Genomic DNA, 20,343 nt, shown 5'->3' with positions numbered 1-20,343 from the left:
TCATCGCCTCGGAACTGCACTCCACCGGCTGCTCCTCATCCCTCCGGCTCCATCAGGCTCCTCCATCCCTCCGGCTGCTACACGGTCCTCTGGTTTCAACTGTAGTTGTTAAGTTCAGGTGTAGGGTTAAGAGATTTAAAATATGGTCATGCAGAATAAGACGTACTTAATTAGTACTAATAAACAGCCAATATGCTAGTAATATGCATGCTAATAAGCAAATAATTAATATTGAGAATTGGTCCCTAAACAAAAGTGTTACCCAAATTATATATAAATATATTTATAATTAATGGCTTCATTCATGCACAAAGCTACCTTACTAAACTGATTTCCGACAGAGTTCCAAAAACAACATAAAGGTTTATAGATAAACAACAAAATAGAGAGTGCTTTGGTGATAACTTATTTCTTACTTTAAATGACATCAGATGACATCAAAAGTGGAAGAAGTTTGTTGAAAATGTATATTTACACACAAATTGACCACCAAATGAACCTTTCAGATGTCATTTTTATTTTTGAGATAATTGTGACTGCTTGGAAAGGAAGTGACCTTGTTGTAAATCTGTGCTCTCACACTCTTAAGGGTAAGATAGTAAAGGTAGATAAACGCAGGTCTTAGAGGGGTCAATTACACTGACGGAGACACCCACACCAAATCACAACCTTTGCCCTTTAGCAGTTCTGTCCTCCCAACAGACATTCCCCGTGTAATGCAGAAAAGATAAGGAGGTCAAGAGGTGGTATCCACAAAGATTGGACTGTGTGTTATCACTGAATTAAACTTGTTTTGGGGCAGATTGATAAATCAAGACGGTCAGAACTGATTCACAGAACATAGTGCTGTGGGTGTCTGAACCTCTCAGTGACACATGTTTGTGCCCATAGATAGAGAAGGTTACAGGTGATAAGCACTCGTCTACACACACACAGACAGACACAAACATTACCCCTAAACCTACCCCTCACGGGAAACTTTGTCTATTCTTATATTTTCCAAAAAAAAAAAAAAAAAAAAAACTAACTCTGAATGATTTATAAGACTTTTGAATTACGGGGACACCGATGCTGTCCTCATAAATCATCTTCACGTTGTAATATCTACAGTATGTTATACCCATGTCATTATATAAATTTGTGTCCTCATAAACCACTTGAACATGCACACAAACACACACACACACACACACACACTAACCCTACCCCTACCCCTTACATAAAACTTTCTAGATTTTTAGATTCAAAACACTACATTCTGTGTGATTTATGAGCTGTTTTCATTGCAAGGACCAAAAAATGTCCCCAAAAGGTGCGCGAGGCACCGAACAGATGAAACATAAAATGTTACCCTGGACCACAAAACCAGTCATAAGTAGCACAGGTATATTTGTAGCAATAGAAAAAATTTACCCTTATGACTGGTTTTGTGGTCTAGGGTCACAAATATAACATTTTTGGTCATACAGATAAGAGTAAGACATAATTCGAAAACACAAAGTGTTTACTTTTATTTTTGCACACTCAAAATAACAATAGAACATTCGTGCTTTTGTAAAATAAAGCAAGGATGCACGTTTGTGGAGCGCCGCGCCTCGCATCTGTTCATGTTAATTATTTAAGTCATATTTTTTGCATATTAAGCTATACCTTTTATATATATACTGTGTTTGAATTTTATTTTTATGAAAACAAATTGTTTTTATTTTTAATGTAGCCTATCTTAGATATACATTTTTCTTAAATCATCCTGGCGACCCATTTTTGACCCAGGGTTTGAAATCCTTTGCCCTATTAGGTCCATGCAGAAATTGTGAAGGATGCTATAATTGTGACATCACCGTTTAGGGACATCATTGAATGTTATTCAAATATTTAGCAATTATCCATTTACAAATTAAACACTGCTGTATTTTGATAAAATAAATTGCAGCCTTGGCGACCAAAACATTTTTAAAAATCTTACAGATTAAGAAGTTTGAATGGTAGTGTGCATTAAAATGTATGTACAAATCAGATGTCATCACAAGTACAATATAGATCAATTTGTCACTAGAAATTAGCTAAACCTAACACACCCTTCATCTGGGTGCGTCTGGAAATAGAAAAAAGTTACGTTTGGGCTATGTCTATAATTTTTAATTAACTGTATAAAAACAATAAAGTATTTCCCTGTTTAGATGGCTAACATGCAAACGTGTGTGTGTGTCTGCGTGCGTGTGTGTTTGAGTGTGTGCTTAATATTTCAGGTCAGGGTGTTACTGTGCTGAAAACAAATGGAAAACAGCCTTTGTTCTCCTGCAGCTCTCAGCAGCATTCTCTGAGGGATTTCACGTCTTGAACAGATTAAAACATCTACATGATGTATTTGTATTTATAGAAGCTTATCTTGGATATGGGAAGGCTTAAATTCAGTAGTGAACACAGAGAAGAAACACTGAGCTGGCAGATTTTTTATGAAAAGAGAGGACAGGAGTTTGGATAGGAGATACAAAAGTTTGTCCCGTGTGTGTGTGTGTGTGTGTGTGTGCGTACGCATTATGTTTCATATTATTAATCTTTATTTCTATGTGACATCCTAAACCAGACTGAGCGCGAACACATACATGCACATTTAAAATGGGCTTCAATGGAGTTATGGCCTAACAGATACTGACTCTGTTGTGAAATTTGCATGGGGGATTCTTCACGAAATTCCTGATTGTGTGGAATCCTATTAAAATGACTGGATTTTGCCAGTGAAAAATTCCACACCTTTACAACAACAATACAATTTTTGTCTGTAGTCATAGGGAAGTCAATTCAGTTTAGCATTCGCTTACCTTGAAGGGTCAATTAGCCTCAGATAACCTGCACCTGGAGCGTGATGCTGTGCCCGCTGTACCCTCACAATGCCCTGATTGCTCCTTGTGTAGATGAACTCACCCATATAAGAGTCTGAGCCCTCTACACTATCTGACAGGAAGCCAGATGTCATTGAATAAATGAAACTCAAACCTGAGAAACAAAAGAAAACACACTAGACTCAAGCATTGCTCGTTACGTACACATGCTGGTTTTCCACAAACAAGCTTTTATTTCTAATCTCCAACGTGGTTTCCTCATGACTTCAGTAAATTCCTCTTTATGACAGTGTTGGTCTTGCTTTCTATTTCCTTTTGTTTTGTGTCAACATAAAGGTCTTTCCTGAAATTATTCACATTTTCATGGGCAATGCAATTTTAGGCGAATCAGTTTAATTTAACTCGGTTTCATTTAGTTTAATGAAATCTGCTACTGTTCAGCTGAGACATTCGATACAGCATTAAGAGCGTTTGAAACCTAACTAACTATTAAAAGGATTAAGTACAGCATTAAGTATGACATAAGCAGTTTAAAATGCTATTTCTTTTTTAAATCACTCAGCATGCATTCATCTTTTCCTCTCTCAGAGGAGCATTTTACTGTTCAGAGGTCACTAGCACTGCCATGGGTTTGGTTTCCAGGGAACACACATACTCTCTTAGGTTCTGCAAGCTGGCCTCCATAAAATGCACAGCACACAGATAAAGGTTGGGGTTATAATATTGAAGAACAGTCTTAATAAGTTTGCATGCCTTAGGAAGGCCAAACGAAGGGGTTTTGGAACCAGGGTGGAAAAAACTGTTTCTTTGAAAACATGCTGCTACTTTTTTATTTTCTCTGTATTTCGTGAGTGGGCATTATTTAAAGGGGTGGTTGACTTATTTTTTTTGTTTATGGCATTATTTTTCACATAATTTACCTTTATTCCACACCGCTCTGTCCCTTCTCTGATAAACGCGCAGATCATTTCCTGCTTTTATAAAGCCCCTCCCTCAGAAATAAGCAATGGGCTCAGATTGGTTAGCTGATCCAGTGTGTTCAGACGCGCACTAGATGCGGTTTAGCCAGTCACATCTCTAAATAAAGGTAAATTATGTGAAATTTACAATGAAAATACATGCACACGCACAAAACTGTTCAAACTATAATTTGGCTATATCAAACTAATTGACCCAAACGACAGCGACTTTAACAAATCTGAGAAGCCATCTTAAAAAGACAAAGCCCCTCCTACTTGGACTAAACCATTTGGTAATTAAAGGTAATAAAGAAACTTAAGTAAAACAATTAAATGTACTTTAACAGTAACAAAGAATTAAACCTTTATAATAGCACACAACACAGAAATTTGGAACAAAACAAACTCAATTAATTATTAATGCTTAACAATGCTCAACCCAGAATTAAGCAGATCACCAACATTCCCCTTCCTACATGAGTACAATGAACCATGCCAACTATTGGCGGGAATGGGATCTTCAAAATGGTGAGCATTTACTGTGACCGAGTTTTGTCTGTTTGGCATGGGAAACTGTTCCAGTTCGTAAGTATGATTATTTATAATATGTCATTTGTTATACAGAAAAAAATAACATTTAACCTGATCACCGGTCTCGCTTTAGAAATCTTTTCAGAAATCTTGGTGTAATCTTTGATGACCAGCTGACCTTCAAAGAGCACATTGCAAAGACTGCTCGATCCTGCAGGTTTGCACTACACAACATCAGAAAGATCAGGCCCTTTCTGACAGAGCATGCTGCGCAACTTCTTGTCCAGGCCCTTGTTGTTTCTGGACTTGACTACTGCAATGCTCTTCTGGCTGGTCTGCCATCAAATACAATCAAACCTCTACAAATGATTCAGAATGCAGCGGCACGACTGATCTTCAACGAGCCCAAAAGAGCGCACGTTACACCTCTCTTCATCTCTTTGCACTGGCTACCAGTGGCAGCTCACATCCAGTTCAAGACACTGATGCTTGCGTACAGAACTACCACAGGCTCAGCACCCACCTACTTCCACTCACTATTACGATCCTACATCCCCTCCAGAGGTTTGAGATCTGCTAGTGAGCGACGCCTTGTGGTACCATCACAGAGAGGCTCAAAATCACTCTCCAGAACATTCTCGTTCACCATTCCTGGCTGGTGGAATAATCTTCCCACCCCTATCCGGAATGCCGGATCCCTGGCAATCTTCAAGCAACAACTGAAAACTCATCTCTTTCGGTAGTACTTGACTTCATCCTAAACTAAAAAAAAAACTCTTTCCCTCTTTCTCTCCCTCCCTTACTAGCTTGTACTTATTTGAACAATGACTGAGACTTGGTGTTACGAGCACTTCCTCTGTCTGATTGCCGCTTCAAGATTAATCGCTTTTTGTATTCCCCAATTGTAAGTCGCTTTGGATAAAAGCGTCTGCCAAATGACTAAATGTAAATGTAAATGTTCACAGTCCCGTGTCAATGTAAGAGTCTTTTTCATAATAAAAGTCTCTAGTCACAGAGCCTCACTGTTATACCGGTACTATTAAATGGCATATAACATTGTATCTAAAATATATAAGAAAATTGCAACAAAAACATACCACTCTGAAACATCCTGTAAAATCTGTGTTTGCAAAGGTTAGGTTTGTTCATAAGCTTATGAACAATGCTTATGGTCTGAATGGGCTCGAATTGGCACATCCCCCAAACAGTTTATTAATTTACTCACCCTCACTTTGTTCCAAACCCATAACACTTTAATTAATCTTCAAAATTTGAATGGAAATCTTTTTAATAAAACCTGACATATTTCTGTCCCTCCCTTGAGTCCAGGCAACCAAAATGTTGATGTTTCAAAAGGTCAATTAAAACATAGTAAGGGGCTATTTACACCTGGTCACTTCATGTGTTTTGTCTGATCGGATAGCTATCCGATCGTGAAAAGACCAGATGTAATGCCCTCTGAAATGCATTCGAGACGGATATAAATCCGATCACTCAAACCACTTCAGGAGGTGGTCTGGGCCACATTCCAGACGAAACTGGACATGTGTAAATGCATCTGGTTGTTGAAACCACATATGTAAATTTTACTCCTCTCAAAATGTTAAAATAATAAATGTGTGAGAGCGTGTTATAGGCTATATGACATTATAGTCAGATATGACTGCGCTAATGCAACACGCATCGCCGCGGATGAGTAGCTGAGCATCTCTTCAGCAAGCCGACACGCAAACTGCCACGAATGACACAGACGGTCAACACACAATCATCTTCATTAAAAGTAGTAAGACAAACTTATTTTTCCAGTGCTCTACTATTGGGGTCTTTGATCTTGAAATGAGTTGATAATTAATCAAATGCAGCACTTTTGATTTCGTTGACGTGAACTCCGTTAAATTTAAATATAGATTGAAGATCGGATTTATATCCGTTTTATGAAGACACATTTATTTGGTCAAGTGTAAATGGAAACGTTTTAACAAATCAGATAGATATCCGATCAGAGAAAACGCATGAAGTGACCAGGTGTAAACAGGCCCTAAAAGTAATCCACATGATTTGAGCAGTTTAATCCATGTCTTCTGAAGATGGTCACTTCATACAATGAACAGATTTCATTTAGGCTTTTATTCACATCAAAACAGTTTATCAATGTGCATACATAGAGCTCATCAAATATGGTAAATGGAAGTTCAAACTATTGAAATATGCCATAAGTAAGAATGATATGAGGATGAAAAACTGATGACAATATTTGTATTTTTGGACAAACTCTACCTCTAACGTTGAAACGACTTTAAATAAACCATACACTCATTCATAAACTTTGTTTGAGTATTCAACCAGCTGAACACAACAGCAACACTTATTCAACCAATGGTGTGACTTTGGATTATTTATTAGTCTGATCAATGGCAGATGGTGGGAGTGTTCAGGAAACCTGCTTGACAATAATCATCCTTTCTCCACATCGCTTGTCTTATGTACGTCGTATGCACAAACTCCACGTTTGAGCAATTTTCTCCATTTACTCCATAATTGAGATTTTAAAGAAAACTTTTATACATATGGAATGGCAAACTCTCTTTCTTCTCTCTCTCTATTGTGATGGAAGGAGAGCCCATGAGGTCTGGTAGGCAGCCAGATGACCTCTGGACAACCTCAGCAGACTGTGTGTGTGTGAGTGACAGATTTAATACACTACACTGTCCTCCACTTCACTTTCACTTGTACTGCCGCCCTTATTGGCTGGTTCCCTTTTAGACACTGGTACAACTGGATAAAATCTCAAAGCTGTATGTGCGTGTGTGTGTCCATTTTCCCCATTTGGAGCTCTTCCCATCTGGCTGTCTCTTGTGTATGTCCAGTCAACAGAAGCTCACTGTCTGTGCCTCCTAAAAGACCTTTATCGTTGTATTACTTTCCATCCCTCACTGTTTCTCTCTCTCATCCCCCCGCGTTTCTTTCATGCTGAGATGACCACTGTGTCTGCATTCCTCTCGCATTCCTGCTCCATCACGTTGACCTGCTTTGCTCCGACTCTGCTAAGCCAAACGTCTGAATGCACATGACCGGGACAAAAACTCAGCTGCACCACAAACCTGCTATTATACTTAAGAGCAACATTTCATGTTTCTTTATAGGGGTCGCGTCTTAAAAAATAACATTTTGAAATTTTGAAATGTTTTTATGTACTGTACTCCGGGTTAATACTGTTAACCAAAACATAAACCCTAAAAAAAATAATAACGTAAAAAAAAAAAAAACACAAATAACTAAAACTTATGGAAGCCCGTTTCCTCCACTGAATAAAAATGTAAAAAGTTATTGCGACTTCTTATCTCACAATTCTCACAAGACTTTTTTTCTCAGAATTGCGTTATACAAATTCGCAATTCTGACTTTTTTTCTTAGAATTGTGAAATATAAAGTCACAATTGCGAGTTATAAAGTCAGAATTGCAACTTTAAATCTCAGAATTCTGACTTTATAACTCACAATTGTGTGACAAAGTCGCAATTCTGACTTTTTTCTTGGAATTGCGAGTTTATATCTTGCATTTCTGACTTTTTTCTCAAAATTGTGAGATATAAAGTCCAATTTTGAGGGGGAAAAAAGACTGTGTTCTTAGAATTGCGACTTTATATCACACAATTCTGACTTTATATTGTGAGTTTATTTCTCAGAATTGCACATTTATAACACATAATTACCTTTTTAAATTTTTTATTCAGTGGCGGAAACGGGCTTCCATAAAAACTCAATAAAACTATATGTCAGGGTTATGGACCTGTTTTGTGTTTGTCTTTGTGCCATGTTGCTCCTCGACCTAGTTTCTCCCGCGTGTTGTCTTGCCCACGTTTGGTTTTCCTGTTCCTGTCCTCATCTAGTTCGATCAGTTCCACCTGTGTTGAATTAATTATCCTCGTTTAGTCCTCACTACTTAAGCCCTGTGTTTCCCTGTGTCCAGCGTCCACTGTTATATGTCTTCCTTTGTTGGAGTCCTGATGGATTGTATCATTAAAATATATTGTATTCTGAAGAACTACTCGTTCCCTTGCTCCAGCATAACGTGACATATATATATCAAATAAAAATACACAGCAAAAATTTTAATGTAAACAGAAAATATTAAAATAAAATCTAAATCAGTATATTTATAAAAAAAAAAACTATAATAATGTGTCCATGATATTAAAATAATACTGGATGTAGAGTGCTGGGTAGTTTACTGGAAAACTGTGGTCCATTACTGATTACAAATTACATGATGAAAATTGTAGTTAGGAATGCAATCTGTTAGATCACTCATTTTATGTCCAGTGCATTAAACATTACATTACACCATGGGCCTGTACAAATTCAGTTACAGGATTAGTTTCGAGTTGACAAAACCAAACCACTCCAATCCGGCTTTGTTGGTACCATGATGCTGATCATCAACTTTCTTTGTCAACTTAGGCTTTGATCCTGAGTTTGTGGAGCATGTGCATGAATGTGTGACATCACTGGCGACCAGCCAATCATGAGCCTTAAGGTTAAAGGTTTTGCTAAAGGTTATGAGATTGAAGAATATGATGAATTTAAATGCATTTACAATGAAAAAAGTAGTTGTTTATGAAAGAGGAACAATAAAAGAAAGTATCTTGCCTTATCAGTGCAGTCACAAGTGAAACTTGTTAAATTAGTTTATATAGTTGGAAATATACAGCGATAGAGACTCGAACATGTAAGGTCACATGTAGTCATTATTAAAGCAATATCTATTGATTCTGCAACTTATTTATATTACATTTATATTACATTCATTTAACATAATTTATAATAACTGTTAAACTAAAATTGCTTGTGTTTAATGGATTAATAATAATATAAATAATTCAATGCTTTGTTCCCATGTCGAGAGCCCTGAGCAACTGTGGGCATCTGTGGCACAGAGGCATATAAATTATATAAAATAACTAAGTAATTATCATTAAAGCCAGACATTTTTTTTTTTTTTTTTTAGTACTAGTAACCTTTAATTTGGAGCAAGATAAACTGGGGGAGTGACTTTTTTTGTGTCAGACATGTGTCACTTTGCTAAAATCTGATTGGTCCAATTTCAGTTTGAGATCTCTAACTCAGAACATACCCTCCCCCGGAGCAGGATAGCCGTGCAGTGTAAGTTACTATGGCAATGAATGCAGCTAAAAGTCAAGCCACTTTCATGGTACCTAAAACCCAGGATTGGTGTAAACTAAACTGAAACTTACCTGGCTAGCCAGAAAATCCGGCTTCATGATACAGGACCCAGGGTTTCCCAAATGTTAATGTTGGCTGACAAAAAAATTCAGGAATCCCTCAATCAGCAGTGAGCGTAAACATGAGCATAAACATTGGTATGAAAAACACAAGTTGGAAAGATTTAATAACACAGAGAATTGTGAGTAGTAATGCCCACATTTCTTCTTTTTGTTTAACAGGAAAGATAATTAATTGGGAAAGAAAAAGAAGCCATTCACCTTATTAGAAGTCAGTGTACCATCAGAATGATCTTGAAAATGGTATTTCAAGGTAAAAAACTTAAATAGAGTTCAGTTGGTTTAAAGTACATGAAGAACAGTAATGCCAGTGTTAGCTAAACAACTACTGAATGTCTTTGAAAGGACGTTGCACACATAAAATATAGTTCTATAATATAGTGCACAAACTTGAATGGACTACATGTATTATATTTTTGATTATTTTATGGTTTTCATATTAATGTACCTATGCCTCAAATAAGGGCTTTTATTTCTTGGACACATGAAGAAGGCATTTATATAAAGGTCTAAATGGCAAACTAGCAAAACAGCTCGTTTAATTCTGAAGGTCAGAGAAAACTCATTTATGACTGTTACTGGTGCAAAACAACAAAATAAGTTGGAAAATACAATAATAAAAGATGATATGACTCCTTTAAAGGGAAAGTTCACCCAAAAGTTAAAATTCTGTCATCATTTTCTTACCCTTAAGTTGTTCCAAACCCATAAGAGTTTTTTATTCAGCTGATCATAAAATAATATATTTTGAAAAATGTTGGTAACCAAAGAGTTGGTGTAGCCATTGACTTCCACAGTACTGAAAAAATAAAAATAAATACTTATGGAAGTCAATGGCTAGTAAATGGCTACCAACAACTGTTTGGTTACCTACATTCTTCAAAACATCATCTTGTGTGTTCAACAGAAGAGAGAAAAGAAAAATCAATGTAAAATTCATTACAACTAACCCTGCCTAAGTTTTGCTAATATTCCAGCTGGCGTTCACTCTACATAATTTCTTCCATTGCTTCTTTATATTGGTAGAAATTCCTTCCACTTGAATGAGTCACTCTAGTTGGCATGATATACTATGATGAATGATATCAGCACTAGGACATGTGGACTTAAAGCAATAGTTCACAGTTGAAAACTGTCATCATTTAGTCACCCTCACCTTCAAGACCAATGAAACACTCAAACATGTTGAACTAACAACCCAAATGCAGAAAGGTGGATGTTTTCTCCTCATTTCAGAAAACCACTGCACATTACAGCACTGAGGTGACTTTTTAACATGGGGTTTGTCTCATAATTACCAGGGCTGCAGCTAACAATCCCTCTCACCCTTTCTTCATGTGTAAGCCCTTCCTTCGCCCCGTCTCTCTCACAGCCTGGAGCAGTGTCTCAGGAAAAGCCATAATCCCTCAGGCCAATAGAAGACAGATGTGTCCCTCGCTCTCTCTCAGTCTTTTTGTCTCACTTTCTCTCCTTATCTCTTAGTCTGACACATACACATTAACACACACTTGAGCATCGAGTCCCCACACACCCCTTTCTAAAGATCTGATCTTTGTGGATCCATCTTTACCTATCAGTCATGATGTAGAAATGAGCCCTGGTAGAAATAGGATTTGGATGGTGGCATATGGAGAGCAGCTGTGTGTCAGGAGGTGAATTGGCACTGATTCTGTACCTGCTGAGGACCGCTGGGAATGTTAGGCTGATGTTCTCGCTCCTCTGGACAGAGCAGGTGATTCGGGTTAACAAATTACTCTGTTGACTGAAGTTTATTTGATTTTGGTCTTGGGATCCTCACAGGAAACTGGAACAGGAAGTCCACAAGCTCTGTGCAGGTGTTTGTCCAAATCAACAAACAACAAAACAGCAAGCACCTGTTTATCTTGCATATGCACAAAATTTATCAAGGGTTAAAGTCTTGTGCCTCTCTTATCTGGCTGTGCTGAGGGTCAGTTTCCTGTTATCAGGCTTTTGACTTTTGGTATGAAGTCTAGTCCATTTTGTTGCTTATTCTGTTCAAGAACCAGCCACTTAGACAGGAAGAGACCATCTGACAAATATTTAAAGGGACAATCACTACTTCAATCATTACGCTTGTATTGCGTAAATTACTTTTAAACACATATTTCTCACATACACTTATTTAGTCTTTTTTAAAGTATGAAAGTAGTTTACTTCTTAAAAATTTGAAAAAGCAAAATATTGAGTTTGAAAAGTGGAACCGTGTGCAACTGTTCAAAAGTCTGGTATTGGTAATATTTATACGTTTTTACAATAAAAGTTTTCTATTTTCAAATATTTTAAAATGTAATTTATTTCTGTGATGTAAAGCTGAATTTTCAGCATTATTACTCCAGTATTTAGTGTCACACGATCCTTCAGAAATTATTCTAATATACTGATTTGCTGCTCAAGAAACATTTCTTATTATTATCAATGTGGAAAACAGTTTTTGCTGGTTAATATTCTGTGGTAATAATTGTTTTCAGTATTGTTTGATGAATAAAAAGTTCAAAAGAACAGCATTTATTTGAAGTAGAAATATTTTATAACATTATAAATGGATAGCTTACTTTTGATTAATTTTATATGTCCTTGCTTAAGAAGTACACATTTCTTTCAAAAATAAAAGCTTACTGACCCTAAACTTTTGGGTTGTGTAAGAATTTTCCAAATCCAAAATATCATATTTCAGTCTTTTATTACCCTCTCTGACCGTGAAAATGTTAATCACACACAAAAATGACCAGGACACATTTTTAAGTCTCATGACCTTATATTTCAATATAAAAATATCACTCTCATATACAACACAACCATAAGACTCATTAGAAAACACATACATGTACATCTCAGTGCTTTCGCTGAAAGCAGAAAACTCTTGAACTCCTTCACCTGTCAAGTAATAGATTGACATGACATTTCCTTGGGAAACTTTATTACACCACAAGGGGATTGGCTGACAAACCACCATCTAACAATGACGTACCACAACTAACCTCCCAAATGTGTCATTACATTCTGCCATTGAAAATAATAACAAAAAATCAAAACAAACATGAAAAGCTTAAATGACAACACCAAAAAAGGAAAAAAAATAAAACAAAATAACTTTGATTTTTAATATAAAATTCCAGATATGCTGCTGATCTGTTTGTGTTTCAGAAAAAACTTTAAAAATGATTTCATAATTTGGAAGAGGCATTTTCATTCGTTAAATCAATAAATTACTTGTTTAGACCTGTCTAAGTGAGCATTTGGAATCAATTGTCAGACAAATTTGTTTTACGTGAGCAAATATTTAAAAAGATCTTAAAAAATCAAAGCGAATGCTTTTAAAAGCTCAACAAATTGACCCTGTATCACGTGGTGAAAAAGTGCTGAATATGAGAGCAAATAAAGGAGGAATATGTGTGGGCAGAAACAGAAAGAGAAACAATGACAGATTGAAAGAAAGAAAGAAAGAGATATTGACAGGAGATCTCATTAAACACACACACATTTTGCCATGACAAGCACAAACAGCCTCTCTGCATCTCTGCCAGGTACACAAACACATTCACAGTCCAATCCCAGGTTCAGAGAGGCAGTATTGCACATAGTTGACAGCTGACCTCCGCCTGAGCGAGTCTCCAACTTTCTGAGAGGTGCTTTCTCTTTTGACCGTCCTCCAGAATCCTGAGCAACATGCCCTCAGGAGCGACAGCACATGAGCGTCTTCAGAGGTAGACGATCTCAAGATACTGATGATGTTTGACCACTGCTGTATGGCGCTCTCTCATCTCAGCTCTCAGCTACCCCCAGTCGTATGTACGCGAGTTTACCTGGAGCCGTGGTCATGCTGGTTGCACCGGTTTTGAAGAGCACAAGCTGATGACCTGCAGAGAGCAAGCAGAGTGAAACAGGCTGTGAGAAAGAATGGCCATTTCCTGCTACAAAACAGCAGATGGAAGACAGGACAAATGGGACGGACAGGATGTGAGAAACAGGAAATGAGAGAAATAGAAATATGAGAGTGCTGTGGATCTAAAACATCGAATCTAAAGGTGTGGACACATTTACTGATGTTCGGTGAATTTTCACAGTAGAAATCAAGTAATTTCAATAGGAATCCATGCAATAGTGAATTTCGAGTGAAGGCGAAAAATGTGCAGGACGCAGATTTCTTAACAGGTTCAAGTTGGTCATGCAGATTCATAGCATTGACCAACAGAAAGCTGCTTGGTTTAAAAGTGATTTCTGCATGAATTTGGAATTTCGCTATAATTTTGCAACTTAATAACAACTAATATGTCTAGCTTCTATCAAGCGATGGATAAATTTGAGCCAAAATATTGTAGGTTTTGAGATCAACAACAAAAAGGATTGCAAACAAAATATCTTCAATATTTGAATATCTTATAGACAACAATGAGTTTATGGAATGGGGAACCTCCTTCTCAGATGTTTCCCCTGACAAAAATACCCAATAATCCGATATGATCACTCTTCAGATTCCAGGACAAAGACTTTAATCAAAAGTCAGTGATTTCATTATGAACTCATCTAGTTCTTTCAAGAGAAATGTTCAGATAAATGCTATCCACATCAATCTCATAGCTCTATACTTATTCTACAGTGCCATGAAAAGGTTTTTGCCCCCTTCCTGTTTTTGTTTTTTTTTGCATATTTGTCACGCTTAAAAAGATTCAGATCATCAAACAAATTTTAATATTACACACAGATAATGCAAGTAAATACAAAATTCAGTTTTTAAATGGTTTCATTCATTAAGGTAAAAAAGTTGTCCAAACCTACCTGGCCCTACGTAAAAAATCTATTGTCCCCTCCTGTTAAATCATCAAAGAACTGTGATTAACCACATTATTTTAGAAAGCTGAGTTAAATTTCAGTAGCCAAACCCAAGCCTGATTACTGTCAGACCTGTTGAATCAAGAAATCACTTAAATAGAACCTGTCTGACAAAGTGAAGCATGCTTAAAGAGCAACACATCATGCCGCGATCTAAAGAAATTCAAGAACAGATGAGAAACAAAATATTCAACAATAAGAAAGAGACTGGGCAAAAACGACATCCATTGGAGAGTTCCAAGGCAAAAGCCACTGCTGACCAAAAAGTACACAAAGGCTCGTCTCACATTTGCCAAAAAATATCTTGATAATCCCCAAGACTTTTGAGCAAATATTCTGTGGACTGGTGAGACAAAAGTTGAACTTTTTGAAAGGTGTGTGTCCCGTTACATCTGGTGTAAAACCAACACAGCATTTCATAAAAAGAACATCATACCAACAATCAAACATGGTGGTGGTAGTGTGATGGTCTGGGGCTGCTTTGTAGCTTCAGGACCTGAATGACTTGCCATAATTGATGGAACCATGAATTCAGCTGTCTATCAGAAAATCCTGAAGGAGAATGTCCGGCCATCAGTTTGTGACCCCAAGCTCAAGCGCACTTGGGTTATGCAGCAGGACAATGATCCCAAACACACCAGCAAGTCCACCTCTGAATGGCTGAAGAAAAACTAAGGTTTTGGAATGGCCAGATCAAAGTCCAGACTTAAATCCGATTGAGATGCTGTGGCATGACCTTAAACAGTCCATTCATGCTCGAAAACCCTCCAATGTGGCTGAATTAAAACAATTCTGCAATGAAGAGTGGGCCAACATTCCTCCACAGCGATGTGAAAGACTCATTGCCAGTTATCGCAAACGCTTGATTACAGTTGTTGCTGCAAAGGGTGGCACAACCAGTTATTAGATTTAGGGGGCAATTACTTTTTCACGTAGTTCCAGTCAGGTTTATACAGTTTTTTTCCTTTAATAAATGAAATTATTATTTCAAAACTGTATTTTGTATTTACTCAGGTTATCTTAGTGTAATGTTAAAATTTGTTTTGATGATCTGAATCATTTAAGTGTAACAATTATGCCAAAAAAAAAAAGCACAAACTTTTTCACACCACTGTATATGTCAACCATAGTCCCATTTGTGTCTAGTTTTATTCCTCTTAAGAACCTTTAGTTGAAATATCTTGCTGACATCTCTTGAGCTTTGAAAGAGTAACTTCTGAGCCATTAAATGTTCCACTGGACTGTAAGAACAGATCTCCGGCTCATATTGGGGTTTGTGATCAACCAGTCGAGAACCGCTGGTCTACATGCCTTTGCTGTGTGTGGTGCTGAGAGAAGAGAGGAATGAGAGCGGGGTGTGAGGAGTGAACAGTCACAGCAGTTAGAGCACTCATCCGTACGACATTTATCATTTACCAAAGGACGTGCATTAACACAAATCCATGCACACATTTACATTACAACACACTACAGTGGCTCTGTTCCAAAATTTAGTGAGCTGCCATGCTGTCTATTGTCTACATAGGCAGCTGTCTCTAAGGCATCCTAACTGAAATGGATCCTCACAAGTGACCGGTTTGAAACACTCTACATAGGCAGCAACTCTGTGCAACATATAAATAGTGCCAACTCTATTCACGATTGCATTTTATAGTTTGATTTTAGCAAGTCCACACATGGTAGCATATTAAACATTAAAGTCAACATAAACCAGAAGTTGCGACCAACTTTACTTTAGTATTGTGATGTATTTCTGAGTATTTCAGAGTTTTTTTCTCTGGATTAACCATCTGTTATAACTGTCCAGGGGTGTGTTTCCCAAAAGTTACTATGGTCGCAAGTTCTCAACATTATCAGCAGAGTTCAACAGAACTTATGCCCATAGTTGGGTAACAAAGTGTTTGGAAAATGCACCCCTGATTAATTGATCACCAGAAGACTAGGAGTGTGCACTAACTAAGTGTGCCTCACAAGACATAAAAAAGTGAAGCCAAAACATTTTGATCGCCATCTGATGGCCAGCTGCAGTATAGGTCATAAACCCCGCCCTCTCCATGTAAATGAATGGGACATGAGCCAATTGGACATGAAACTTTCAAAGTCTTCTGATTCTGCCTTTATCACTGTCTTCTGATTCTGCCTTTATCTTTTGCTTTCTCAGTAACTCATACACTTTGAAAGTTTCTTGACCCTTGCTGTCTATGGGAGGGTCTGACAGCTCTCGGATTTCATCCAAACTATCTTAATTTGTGTTCCAAAGATGAATGAAGTTCTCACAGGGAAGTTCTTTTTGGGTGAACTATCACTTTAAATAAAATTTTCCCTCAAATAATTGGTTTGCGTCATTTTAGACGGTTCTTAACACGCCAATCTATGTTCAAGTGTTCGCTTTTTCTAATAGCTTTGCTTTTAGTAAGTTATCTGATGCTATAAAAACAGAGTATAGTGTCATGATTGTGAGCTTGTGATCGGGTCTGTGGAAGTTTGAATGGGACTTTGACACCCTGGCTCCAGCTGATAATCACTACTGTACAGACTCGGACTCCAAATGAATCACTTCTGTGCAGACTCGGGCTCCAAATGAATCACTTCTGCGCAGACTCGGGCTCCAAATGAACCACTTCTGTCCAAACTCGGGCTCCAAATTAATCACTTCTGCGCAGACTCGGGCTCCAAATGAACCACTTCTGCGCAGACTCGCTCCAAATGAACCACTTCTGTGCAGACTCGGGCTCCAAATGAACCACTTCTGCGCAGACTCGGGCTCCAAATGAACCACTTCTGCGCAGACTCGGGCTCCAAATGAACCACTTCTGCGCAGACTCGGGCTCCAAATGAACCACTTCTGCGCAGACTCGGGCTCCAAATGAACCACTTCTGCGCAGACTCGGGCTCCAAATGAACCACTTCTGCGCAGACTCGGGCTCCAAATGAACCACTTCTGCGCAGACTCGCTCCAAATGAACCACTTCTGTGCAGACTCGGGCTCCAAATGAATCACTTCTGCGCAGACTCGGGCTCCAAATGAATCACTTCTGCGCAGACTCGGGCTCCAAATGAACCACTTCTGTCCAAACTCGGGCTCCAAATGAATCACTTCTGTGCAGACTCGGGCTCCAAATGAACCACTTCTGTGCAGACTCGGGCTCTAAATGAACCACTTCTGTGCAGACTCGGGCTCTAAGTGAACCACTTCTATGCAGACTCGCGCTCCAAATGAACCACTTCTGCGCAGACTTGGGCTCCAAATGAATCACTACTGCGCAGACTCGGGCTCCAAATGAATCACTTCTGCGCAGACTTGGGCTCCAAATGAATCACTACTGCGCAGACTCGGGCTCCAAATTAATCACTTCTGTGCAGACTCGGGCTCCAAATGAACCACTTCGGCGCAGACTCGCGCTCCAAATGAACCACTTCTGCGCAGACTCGGGCTCAAAATGAACCACTTCTGTGCAGACTCGGGCTCCAAATGAATCACTTCTGCGCAGACTCTGGCTTCAAATGAACCACTTCTGCGCAGACTCCCGCTCCAAATGAACCACTTCTGTGCAGACTTGCGCTCCAAATGAATCACTTCTGCACAGACTCTGGCTCCAAATGAATCACTTCTGCGCAGAATTGGGCTCCAAATGAATCACTTCTGCGCAGACTTGCACTCCAAATGAATCACTTCTGCGCAGACTCAGGCTCCAAATGAATAACTTCTGCGCAGACTCAGCCTCCAAATGAATAACTTCTGTGCAGACTTGCACTCCAAATGAATCACTGCTGCACTGCCTCGGCCAAATGAGGTCATCGGCACAAGATGACAGCAGCCATACTGGGATATTTTTCCTTCACTATTCTATAGTGAAAGGAAGTGGAGACGCATTGTATATCTTTTTTTTAACAGTCTATGGCGTTAGTAAATAGGGTCAGGATATAGAACATACTTTTTGTAGCTACAAAGTAATTACTTGTTAAAAAGAAGTACCTACTCAGAAAGTAAGCGATTTCAGATGCAGACAAGTTTTTAAACTCTGTATTAACACATTATTGCCACTCTAGGATGAATAGCTTTGTTGCATTCCTTATTTCTAAGTCACTTTGGACAAAATAAACTGATTTTAAATAAAAAAAAGTTACTTGATGTATAATGTACTGAGCTGTCCTACACATATGTGACCCTGGACCACAAAACCAGTCATAAGTCGCACGGGTATGTTTGTAGCAATAGCCAGAAATACATTGTATGGGTCAAAATTGATTTTTAAAATCAATTTAGATTTTTATTGATTTTTCTTTAATGCCAAAAATCATTAGGATATTAAGTAAAGATCATGTTCCATGAAGATATTTTGTAAATTTCCTACCATAAATATATCAAAACTTAATTTTTGATTAGTAATATGCAATTGCTAAGGACTTGGACAACTTTAAAGGCAATTTTCTCAACATTTAGATTTTTTTGCACCCTCAGATTCCAGATTTTCAAATAATTGTATCCCGGCCAAATATTGTCCTATCCTAACAAACCATACATCAATGGAAAGCTGATTTATTGCTGATGTATAAATCTCAGTTTCAAAAAATTGACCCTTATGACTGGTTTTGTGGTCTAGGTTCACATATAGAAACAGAGCGACACTGTGCAACATTACCTGTCCATGTGCTCTGATTGGTCATAATGAAGGCCCGGCATTGGGCATGGCTCTCACACACTTCAATAGCTTCATCGACGCTGAAGACTGACAGCAGGCATCCATCATGCTGATAGGATGGCCAGCAGCGGTAGTTTTCCGCTGCTATCGAGGCATCTGACACACGTTTATACTCTGTCAAAAGAGAAAAAGAAGAATTCGATCTGGGAAAATATATCTAATGAATAATAAAGTAATGAAGATTCTAATGAATAAATAGTTATTTATGAGAAATACCTAACAGATTTTTATTTTTATTTTATTGCATTGCATTGCATTGCATTGCATTGCATTGTTACTGTTCTGAATGTGACTAAGAAAATCGTTCATGTTCAATGCTTTCTAGCCAAACTAACATCCCCATGACAGCACTGACACACTGCTCAATAAATCAAATGCATAACAACTGTCCAAGAAAAGCATAGTGTCTTTGTGTGCAGGAGGTTAACCCACAGTGAAACAATCTCCGTCATTGTGTTAACACAGGGGGCTGTCTTGTTCTTTGACGAGGGGAGTCTTCAGGCTGTTGTTAGTCAGAGTTTGACATGTGTCTTCTGATTCTGCCTTTATCTTTTGCTTTCTCAGTAACTCATACACACACTTTAAAAGCAACTCGACATGACCCCAACTGCAATAAATGCCTCCGTCACAGTCAGAGGGAGGCCAAGAGAAAGAGGGAAGCAGATAAAAAAGAGAAAGGCAGATAAATAGAGGGCAATGTGAGGAGTGACGACCAAAAGAAAACTAAACTAACAATGTCCCTCCCATCTGTCCCACCCACACTGCCCCGTCTCTCTCGTTCTGTTACTTATCACAGCGCTGACCTAAAGAAACAAATCCTGCTTTGAAACCCAGATAACGTTTTAGAGAAAGAAAAAAAAAAATTAATCACAAAATTCTCCTTACTGTTATGCAGTAAAATTGTGTTCTCTTCATACCATAATGTATCTGGACAGTTTACTTGCAAGTTTTAATTTAATTTAATTTATGTAATTCCTATTATTTGTAATGGTGATTCTCATTTGATTATCTTTACTGAAATATAGTATTTTTTACTTTTAACTATTTTAATTAATAATATTAGCATAAATGCAATAAAACACAACAAAGAACAAACAAATACAACAAAATTAATAAATTAATTAATTAATACTACCATGATGTAAAAGTTCTT

The 20,343-nt window shown here is 37.9% G+C and overlaps 1 protein-coding gene across 1 annotated transcript in view; it reads right to left on the bottom strand.

Moving 5' to 3' along the window:
- Positions 1-12,321: 12,321 nt before the first annotated feature.
- LOC306882021 (extracellular tyrosine-protein kinase PKDCC-like) overlaps positions 12,322-20,343 on the bottom strand; it is a 35,432-nt gene continuing 27,410 nt past the window's right edge. The window contains exons 6-7 of the mRNA XM_079436448.1: positions 19,131-19,304; positions 12,322-13,514 (exon numbers count right to left, since the gene is read on the bottom strand). Coding sequence (XP_079292574.1) covers positions 13,420-13,514; positions 19,131-19,304 — 269 coding nt within the window. The 3' untranslated portion in view covers positions 12,322-13,419. The remainder of the gene's footprint in view (positions 13,515-19,130; positions 19,305-20,343) is intronic.

This window comes from Barbus barbus, assembly GCF_936440315.1.
Source record: "Barbus barbus genome assembly, chromosome: 16".
NCBI classification, from domain to species: Eukaryota; Metazoa; Chordata; class Actinopteri; order Cypriniformes; family Cyprinidae; genus Barbus; species Barbus barbus.
The sequence above is the reverse complement of the archived record's forward strand: the minus strand, read 5'-3'. Positions and strand labels throughout refer to the sequence as shown.